Source organism: Oncorhynchus tshawytscha, unplaced genomic scaffold, assembly GCF_018296145.1.
Source record: "Oncorhynchus tshawytscha isolate Ot180627B unplaced genomic scaffold, Otsh_v2.0 Un_scaffold_339_pilon_pilon, whole genome shotgun sequence".
NCBI lineage: Eukaryota > Metazoa > Chordata > Actinopteri > Salmoniformes > Salmonidae > Oncorhynchus > Oncorhynchus tshawytscha.
The window spans coordinates 593,681-603,892 of record NW_024609815.1 but is presented as its reverse complement, the minus strand read 5'-3'; the positions used below and the strand labels follow the sequence as shown (position 1 = coordinate 603,892).

The 10,212-nt window shown below is 42.9% G+C and overlaps 1 protein-coding gene across 1 annotated transcript; it reads left to right on the top strand.

Moving 5' to 3' along the window:
- The first annotated feature begins 3,160 nt into the window (after window positions 1-3,160).
- LOC112237592 (claudin-11-like) lies at window positions 3,161-7,628 on the top strand. The gene is made up of 3 exons (XM_042318749.1): window positions 3,161-3,818; window positions 5,111-5,275; window positions 7,055-7,628. Exons 1-3 carry the CDS (start codon window positions 3,593-3,595, stop codon window positions 7,318-7,320), a joined length of 657 nt encoding a protein of 218 aa, XP_042174683.1. The 5' UTR covers window positions 3,161-3,592; the 3' UTR covers window positions 7,321-7,628.
- The last annotated feature ends 2,584 nt before the right edge of the window (window positions 7,629-10,212 follow it).

Below are 10,212 nucleotides of genomic sequence, written 5' to 3'. Positions count from 1 at the left end.
GTTCTTGGGGTTGTACTCATCCTTCTTCTTCCCCCAAACACGGCGAGTGGAGTTTAGACCAAAAAGCTCTATTTTTGTCTCATCAGACCACATGAATTCTCCCATTCCTCCTCTGGATCATCCAGATGGTCATTGGCAAACGGGCCTGGACATGCGCTGGCTTGAGCAGGGGGACCTTGTGTGCGCTGCAGGATTTTAATCCATGACGGCATAGTGTGTTACTAATGGTTTTCTTTGAGACTGTGGTCCCAGCTCTCTTCAGGTCATTGACCAGGTCCTGCCGTGTAGTTCTGGGCTGATCCCTCACCTTCCTCATGATCATTGATGCCCCACGAGGTTAGATCTTGCATACCTGTTCTCCCCACTGTATGAGCAAGGAACTCACTAAAACATCAAAGTCATTAAAAAAGAGGGCAGTGAACACACACACACACACCAACAAACCCCCCCCCACACACACACACTCACACAGTGAGATATCCCATTCTTCTGGTCTTAGAGGGTTTATACTGTAGACAGAGGGAAAAGCTAAAAGCCACATTGTGCTGTAGTGACATCTTCAAACCCAGTGCAAGCTTTATTTTGGTGTATTGCACTTGTGATTTTATGAAAGGGAAATATTTCTAATAATTTCATTTGAATTTTGAGCTCTACAATTTCACTGGATGTTGTTGCAACATTCCGCTAGCGGAACGGCTAGTCGTAACAGGTTTTAAGTCCTTGAGATACCCTGATTCGGACATTTCCCTGAAAGCTCACCCCCTGATCTGTCCATCATAACACTCCTCCAGACACTCTCTCTCTCCCTCGTTATCTCTCCTCTCTTTCTTTCTCTGTATCTTATTACTTTACTAAGCTGCGGAGATTGCGAGAGGAGAGGTGTGTGTGTGAGATACTGTAGAGACACTGTCGTGCTGCAATACAGAGCTCTGTCCATTACTGTCTGGCCTTATGCCAACTACTACCAGCACTGCAGTATCCTTCTGATGATATATGACTCAATGACATCTCTCTCTCTCTCTCTCTCTCTCTCTCACTCTTTCTCTCTCTCTCTCTTTCTGTCTCTCTCTCGCTCTCTCTCTCTTTCTCTCACTCTTTCTCTCTCTCTCTATCTCTCTCAGAGATCTCTCTTTTACCTCTCACTTCCCCCTCCCTCTCTCCCTCTCTCCCTCTCTCTCTCAACTCTCACTTTCCCCTCTCTCCCTCTCACTTTCCCCTCTCTCCCCTTCTCTCCCCTCTCTCTCTCTCTCTCTCTCTCTCTCTCTCTCTCTCTCTATGTCTCTCTCTCTATCTCTCTCTCTCAGAGATCTCTCTCACCTCTCACTTTCCCTCTCTCTCCCCTCTCTCTCCCCCTCTCTCTCTCTCTATGTCTCTCTCTCTATGTCTCTCTCTCTATCTCTCTCAGAGATCTCTCTCACCTCTCACTTTCCCCTCTCTCCCCTCTCTCACCTCTCACTTTCTCCTCTCCCCCTCTCTCTCTCTCTCTCTCTCTCTCACTTCTCACTTTCCCCTCTCTCCCTCTCTCTCTCTCTCTCATCTTTCCCCTCTCCCCCTCTCTCTCTCTCTCTATCTTTCCCTCTCCCCCTCTCTCTCTCTCTCTATCTTTCCCCTCTCCCCTCTCTCTCTCTCTCTCTCTCTCTCTCTCTCTATCCTTCCCCTCTCCCCCTCTATATTTGTATTTATTTTAATTCACCTCAACCTTTCCTCCTCCTCTCCTAATTTCCCATTCCCCCGTTCCTTCCTCTTTTCTCTCCCTCTTCCTCTCCTCCTCTCTACTGCGGTAGATCATGTAAAGAAGCGATAGGAGATTATTTACCAGGCAACGGGAGGTTTGAACGACAAAGCTGAGAGTGAGGGGGGGCTAATTTAAGCAGTTAGGAAACAGAATATTAATAGAGGGAGTAAGTGAATAGAAGGAGAGAGAGAGATGACAGTTGCAACGTTTTACTTCCTATATAGGCCTATATGCTGCATAATAATAATATCAGGACAGTTGCTCTAGTTTTGAATAACAGGTATTAGCTACATTGTGTAATGCTTTAACCCCATATGAATGACATAGCTGTTATTATCTTCATCTTAAATACAACTATAATCCACAGTCTTACCAGCCTCCTCTGGCTTTTGTCCTTGAAAGGTAACAGTTCAAGAAACAGTCCTATTCTGAAGGGAAAAACCTGGTCATTTAATTCATAGTAAGCCTAATGTCATCGAGGTCAAGGTGATTCAAATGTTTTCGGAAAACGTTACGAGGCTCCTATTCTGATAAGCCACAACTCTAACAACACCCACACCTGTAGATTCCAAGCCTTAAAAGGTGAATATGTAAATAGGAAAAATACAGACACATACCATTGGCCAAGTTATAATGAACAGCACATTTCAATACTCACAGTATTTAACGGATGTTTTGCTTGTCCTTCATACCTAAGTTTCAGTAATGTTTCATTTCATAATGACTGTGTTGCTAGAAAGCAGCCCTCCTGATGACAGCCACTCTGCTGTAGTGACAGAGCTGTCATAGTGAAAGACTAAGAGTCACTTCATTACACTCCTTCTCCTCCACTCTCTGATTTAGAGACCGCACACGCGTGCACACACAAACACACCAGGAGAGCTGAAATCCCATCATCCTTCACTGTCATCCTGGCATTCTGATCATCCTCATTACCATAATATTCCCATTCCCATGATGCCTTGCTTCTACTACATCATCATTCTCTATCTTCCTCTCTCTTCTCCTCCTTCTTCCTGCCACTCTCTCTCCTTCTTCTCCCTCTTCCTGTCTCTGTCTCCCTAACTCCCCGGGGGATGACTCCTGAGCAGGAGCCTATAAAGGTAGCCTAGAGTACCAGAGGCAGCACCAGGTCGCCCCCAGGTGGACATACCTGGAACTGACGTGATTTTTAATGGCCAGGAGAGGGCAGTCTCACTTTACAAATCATTTTGAGAGAGACACAGAGAGAGAGAGAGAGAGAGAGAGAGAGAGAGAGAGAGAGAGAGAGAGAGAGAGAGAGAGAGAGAGAGAGAGAGAGAGAGAGAGAGAGAGAGAGACAGAAGAGAGAGATTTTTTTCTATTTCTCTCCATCCCTCCGATTGGTTAGAAGTTTCCAGGTAGTTTTTTCAGACCTTTCTCTACTATAAAACTAATGGAAAAGTGCTGAAGCTTCTCTTTAGAAGTGGAGACTCTCCAAACTGACAGGACTACACAACAGACCCAGGAGAGACACACACAGTTCTAGGATTACTTCTTGAGGAATATTCTAATCGAAAACTCACACTAACTTCACACAGTATTTGGCTATCATTTTCTTCTGTTTAACAGTTTTCACCAGGATTTACAACACGGGACTATTTTGAAATCATTACAATTCCTTTCACAATAGTCCCACAGGCGTTGTGAGTCTGGCAAGCGAGGCTACTTCCACACAAACGTATCTTTAAAGTATCATCAGTTGTTTTTGGACTATTTGGGCTGTGGACTGTCCAATTCACCGTTTTGAGTCACTCTGACTGCCTGGACCATTTTACGTTTTTATAAACCGTTTTTGGAGACTATTCTACCCCCAGGACTACCCTACCTCTCATTGCCATGGCGAACAGCTGTCTCCAGCTCAGCGGTTTTGTGATGAGTTGTATCGGCTGGGTCGGGATCCTTATCGCCACGGCCACCAACGACTGGGTAGTGACATGTAAATATGGCATGAACACCTGCAAGAAGATGGACGAGTTAGGAGCCAAGGGCCTGTGGGCTGAATGTGTCATTTCAACTGCCCTCTATCACTGTATATCACTGACACAGATATTGGACCTACCGGGTAACAGAACATTACTCTACTGTATAATAATACACTCTATTGTAATATCCTGTACAGTAATACATAATAATACTATATTAAAGGTAGCAGAACATTACTCTACTGTATAATACTATACTCTACTGTAATATACTATACAGTAATACATAATAATACTATATTAAAGGTAACAGAACATTACTCTACTGTATAATACTATACTCTACTGTAATATACTGTACTGTAATACATAATAATACTATATTAAAGGTAGCAGAACATTACTCTACTGTATAATACTATACTCTATTGTAATATACTGTACAGTAATACATAATAATACTATATTAAAGGTAGCAGAACATTACTCTACTGTATAATACTATACTCTACTGTAATATACTGTACAGTAATACATAATAATACTATATTAAAGGTAGCAGAACATTACTCTATTGTATAATACTATACTCTACTGTAATATACTGTACAGTAATACATAATAATACTATATTAAAGGTAGCAGAACATTACTGTATAATACTATACTCTACTGTAATATACTGTACAGTAATACATAATAATACTATATTAAAGGTAGCAGAACATTACTCTACTGTATAATACTATACTCTACTGTAATATACTGTACAGTAATACATAATAATACTATATTAAAGGTAATAGAACATGACTATTTATACTATATAATAGTATACTATACTCTACTATACTGCAATATACTATAATATATTATACTACAATCTACTGTGCTCTACTATACTATACTATACTCCACCATACTATGCTATAAAATACTACACTCAACAGTACTACACTATACTGTACTACATTACACTATACTCTACTATACCATTATATACTATACTTTATTATACTATACTCTACTCTGCTAAATATCACTACACTCTACTATACTCCACTCTACTATACTCTAATATACTCCAATATACCATAGTATATTATACTATACTATATTATACTGCACTCTACTATACACCACTATACTCTACTCTACTATAGATAGATGATACTACTATATTGAGGTTAATAAATAAGAAATAGCAGGGCTGTGCAGACGTCTCTGCGTCTCTGTGGCTGTGGACTCTGACCAAGAGGTTATGATATATCGGGAATATTTCACAGCAGTGTTGTTTGTCCCGAGCCTAAACCGATAGTCTACAACAGCTAGTCTCAAACTCAAGGCCTGGATATCTTTCCTATTGGAATCAACCAAGATTACTATGGCACATTTTAGGCCATTCCGTTTATCTCTCTGTGTCTGTGTACAGCATACATCCAGACGTCGAGGGCGTTGATGATAACTGGATCCCTCCTGGGGCTGCCTGCAGTGGGGATGGTCCTAACAGCCACGCCCTGCATCTCTCTGGGTGATGAGCCTCAGTCAGCCAAGAACAAACGATCCCTACTTGGGGGAGTTCTCATACTGCTAGTGGGTAAGTCTGGACACACACACACACACACACGCACGCACGCACGCACGCACGCACGCACGCACACACACACGCACGCACGCACGCACGCACGCACGCACACACACACACACACACACACACACACACACACACACACACACACACACACACACACACACACACACACACACACACACACACACACACACACGGACACACACACGGACACACACGGACAGACAGACACGCACACACACGGACACACACACAGCCAGACAGACACACACGCACGCACACAAACACACACACATGGACACACACACACACACAGACAGTCAGACAGACACACATGCACAGTTGAGCACAGAGACAGATGTTTGCACACACATTACAACATACGGTCATACTTATAACAACCACAGCCCCAGGCCTAACCTTGACCCTTAGCCCTCACATCCTCCCTTTCACCCCTCCCAGCCATCCATCTCTCCCCTTCCTCCCTCCCCTAACTCCCACAGACACACACCCACACATGCACATACACAATTCCCTACAGTTCAACCCATCCCCCAGACCACCATTCCTCCCCACCCACCTCGTCCACACCCTGTTCCCTACAGTTCAACCCATCCCCCAGACCACCATTCCTCCCCTCCCACCTCGTCCACACCCTCCTTCCCTCCTGCTGGAGAATATTTTCCCATTTGTTGTTTGACACAATATAAAATGTGTTTGATCTGCTTTTCACTGTCCAGTTTTCCAACACCCTGTTCCACATGATGTCCATCGTATGTGTGTGTGTGTATATGTGTGTGTGTGCATGTACGATGTTGTATATACTACTATAAGTACTATATTTACCTATGAATTATACTGTATACTGTACAAAAATATAAACGCAACATGTAAAGTGTTGGTCCCATTTTTCATGAGCTGAAATAAAAGATCCCAGAAATAATCCGTATGTAAAAAAAAAGAAAGAAGCTTATTTCTCTAATATTTTGTACACAAATCTGTTTACATCCCTGTTAGTGAGCATTTCTCTTTTGCCAAGATAATCCAGCTGACAGGTGTGGCATGTTAAGAAGCTGATTAAACAGCATGATCATTACACAGGTCCACCTTGTGCTGGGGACAATAAAAGGCCACTCTAAAATGTGCAGATTTGTCATACATAACAATGCCACAGATGTCTCAAATTGTGAGGGAGCGTGCAATTGGCCCATTGACTGCAATTGGCCCGCTGACTACCATATAAGCCAGCTCCAATGTTGTTTTATACAATTTGGCAGTACATCCAACCGGCCTCACAACTAAAGACCACATGTAACCACGCCAGCCCAGGACCTACACCTCTGGCTTCTTCACCTGCGGGATCGTCTGAGACCAGCCACCCGGACAGCTGATGAAACTGAGGATTATTTCTGCTTGTAATATAGCCTTTTTGTGGGGAAATACTCATTTTGATTGGCTGCCCCTGGCTCCCAAGTGGGTGGGCCTATGCTCTCCCAGGCCCACCCATGGCTGTGCCCCTGCCCAGTCATGTGAAATCCATAGATTAGAGCCTAGTTTATTTATTTCAATTGACTGATTTCCTTCTATGAACTGTAACTGAGTAAAATTGTTGCATGTTGCGTTTATATTTTTGTTCAGTATACAGGCGTGTTTATAATCAAATCAAAATCAAAATGTATTTGTCACATGCTCCGAATACAACTAGGGTAGACGAAAAAAGTAGAACCTTCTATGTGTATTAAATGTGGCCGTTAATCTAAATCTTTCTCTCTCCTTCCTGTATAGCTCTGTGTGGGGGGGTGTCCACAGTATGGTTTCCTATTGGAGCCCACCAGGACCAGGGACTCATGTCGTTTGGGTTCAGCCTGTACGCTGGCTGGGTGGGCACGGCCTTCTGTCTCCTGGGAGGGGCCATGATCACCTGCTGTTCTACTGAACCGTCCCAACACTACAATCACCATGACAACAACAGGTTCTACTACTCGAAAGGACAGGGGCCTGGCAACCCTGTTCCACCCTCCACTAACCACGCCAAGAGTGCCCATGTTTAGACACACATGAAGTACATGCATGCACACACACACACACATGCACACACAGACACACACCAGTGGAGAGTAACTCAGAGCGGTGTCTAACCTGGTGCCTGAAGAGAAACCAAGGGGTCCTGATCAGGACAACCCTGCTCTGATGAAGGACTTATTTTCATCTCTTTTGTTCTACAATGAAGGCTAGGGTCAGGGTTAGGGTTCTTTGTTCTACAATGAAGGCTAGGGTTAGGGTTAGGGTTCTTTGTTCTACAATGAAGGCTAGGGTTAGGGTTAGGGTTCTTTGTTCTACAATGAAGGCTAGGGTTAGGGTTAGGGTTCTTTGTTCTACAATGAAGGCTAGGGTTAGGGTTAGGGTTCTTTGTTCTACAATGAAGGCTAGGGTTAGGGTTAGGGTTCTTTGTTCTACAATGAAGGCTAGGGTTAGGGTTCTTTGTTCTACAATGAAGGCTAGGGTTAAGGTTAGAGTTCTTTGTTCTACAATGAAGGCTAGGGTTAAGGTTAGAGTTCTTTGTTCTACAATGAAGGCTAGGGTTAGGGTTAGGGTTCTTTGTTCTACAATGAAGGCTAGGGTTAGGGTTAGGGTTCTTTGTTCTACAATGAAGGCTAGGGTTAGGGTTAGGGTTCTTTGTTCTACAATGAAGGCTAGGGTTAGGGTTAGGGTTCTTTGTTCTACAATGAAGGCTAGGGTTAGGGTTAGGGTTCTTTGTTCTACAATGAAGGCTAGGGTTAAGGTTAGAGTTCTTTGTTCTACAATGAAGGCTAGGGTTAAGGTTAGAGTTCTTTGTTCTACAATGAAGGCTAGGGTTAGGATTAGGGTTCTTTATTTTACAATGAAGGACAACTGTGGATGGAAAGTACTGTACACCTATCAGTGCATTTTATAGAAAATAAGCGTACCTTTTTTAATAAAGACTGTCATGATTTTTAGTTTTTTGATAAATACCATGTCTTGAATGTTTCTTATTGTTGATTATACATGTACACAATCAGCACTTCTTGTCTCACAAATACATCGCTACAGTTGTTGGTTAGCTAGTTAGCGAATCTTAGCCATCTTAGCATAGATGTGACAGCCAAAACACCTCAAAACAAGACATGGTATCAAGAACAAGATGAAACGAGCTACTTACAATTTCTTACATGGCAGTTTCTTGTCATTCTTGCTAGCAATTTGTCCATCCAGAATCATAACAACACACTGACTTCTGCCCCATGGAAGCGCGCACATCGTTTTTTTGTGACGTTGTCAGCTAACCCATTTATACTGTATGCAGTGTGGACTGTGAATGCAGTCTCCGCTAACGCGCGAGCATTGCCTTGAAATTGCTAACGCGCTATAGCGTAGATCTTTAGCACTACGGATTGAATCGAGCCCCTAGAGGGCTTGAGTGGCAGTAATGAATAAATTGTGTTTTGACAAAGACAATTAAAATGAAGATGAAGAGATTAAGATTAAGATAACGTGATTCATTTCCTGTTTGATCCACATCTGTAGCAGAGGATGTGTACTGTTTCTATGTCTCCAGGTTTCATATCTCTGGCAACATGGTCCCTCCCTTTTTCACGTCTAGACCTCTGCATCTCTAATGACACCCTACCCTACATAGTGCACTACAAAGGACAGATGGGGACAAACACTACATAGTATGTGTCTCTGGCCAGTAGTGACGCAGGGGTGTCATTTCAGTTGTTTGTTCATATGCATTCTATACACCAGAGTAACACTCCCTCTCTGTTGTTCTAGCAATAACTCTTTGTTAAAACACAGAAACGTTTCTGGGTCGTGTTTATCTTGGTTTATTTATTGTGCTATGTTGTGCTATCCCAGTGTTTTTGTTCGATTTTCTGTAATAGATAAAAATGTGATTTGGTTAATATTAAAAATAATAATTAAAAAGTCCCAATGTTTTTCAAGTCAAGTAAAATGACTAGCTAACTGCCCCAACATTTCTGTCAAATGTTCAAACACCACCAAACACACACAAGCACACACTCACACACACGCACGCACACAAGCACACACACACACAGGAATCACCTACTCTCTCCCCGTCTCCAGCCGTGTTTCCCTAACTGTAGCAAAATAAACACTGACATCAGAGGTATTATCACTGGTGCTCTGGTTCAATCTGACACAAAAACACAGGAAGTGTAGCATGTGTGTGTGTGATGTAATCAGTAATCCTAGTCTGTGTTCCCGGAAGCACATCTGAACCCTCGTGAACTGTACGTTTTTCGCACTGAATGACGACACAGACGTGTGTATTTGTGTGTGTGTGTGTGTTCACCTAGGGCATTGTTATAAAGTGTGTTATCAGTGGTGTGACTCTGACCTTGTACTGGTTAGCTCAGCACAGAAGGCTCTGTTCCCTGTGATACACTGATACACACTGTCCTATCATATCCTCCTCTATGTAGCAGTGTGTGTGTGTGTGTGTGTGTGTGTGTGTGTGTGTGTGTGTGTGTGTGTGTGTGTGTGTGTGTGTGTGCGTTCATGCGTGTTTCTGTGACAAAAACAGAGCCAGTCCGGTTCATATTTGCAATAAATAATGTTTCATTGTTGCATGGAGGCGATATCGACAACTCAGATTAAACAAGTGCACTCAGGAGCAGAAACACACATAGGGCCTGCATTCAAAATGGCACCCTATTCCCTTTATAGTGCACTACTTTTGGCCAGAGTCCTGATAGGGTGTCATTTCAGATGAAGTCAAAAACAATAACAGAAAACCCCAAATACATCAGAACATTTTACAACTTCAGATACCAAAAATATGCAGAAGAAAAACAAATATCTAGTCAGCAAACAGAAGCCAGTCTCATCATCCCACAAAGACAGCCAGCCACAGCAGGAGAGAGATAGAGGCAGGAATTCAATCGCAGTGCATTTCC

Bases quoted from the DNA above. Each gene is read 5' to 3' on its own strand.
- LOC112237592 (XM_042318749.1), top strand. From the start codon at position 3,593: ATGGCGAACAGCTGTCTCCAGCTCAGCGGTTTTGTGATGAGTTGTATC. The intron at 3,819-5,110 runs GTAACAGAACAT...GTCTGTGTACAG, and splicing joins ACAGATATTGGACCTACCGG to CATACATCCAGACGTCGAGG. The intron at 5,276-7,054 runs GTAAGTCTGGAC...CTTCCTGTATAG, and splicing joins AGTTCTCATACTGCTAGTGG to CTCTGTGTGGGGGGGTGTCC.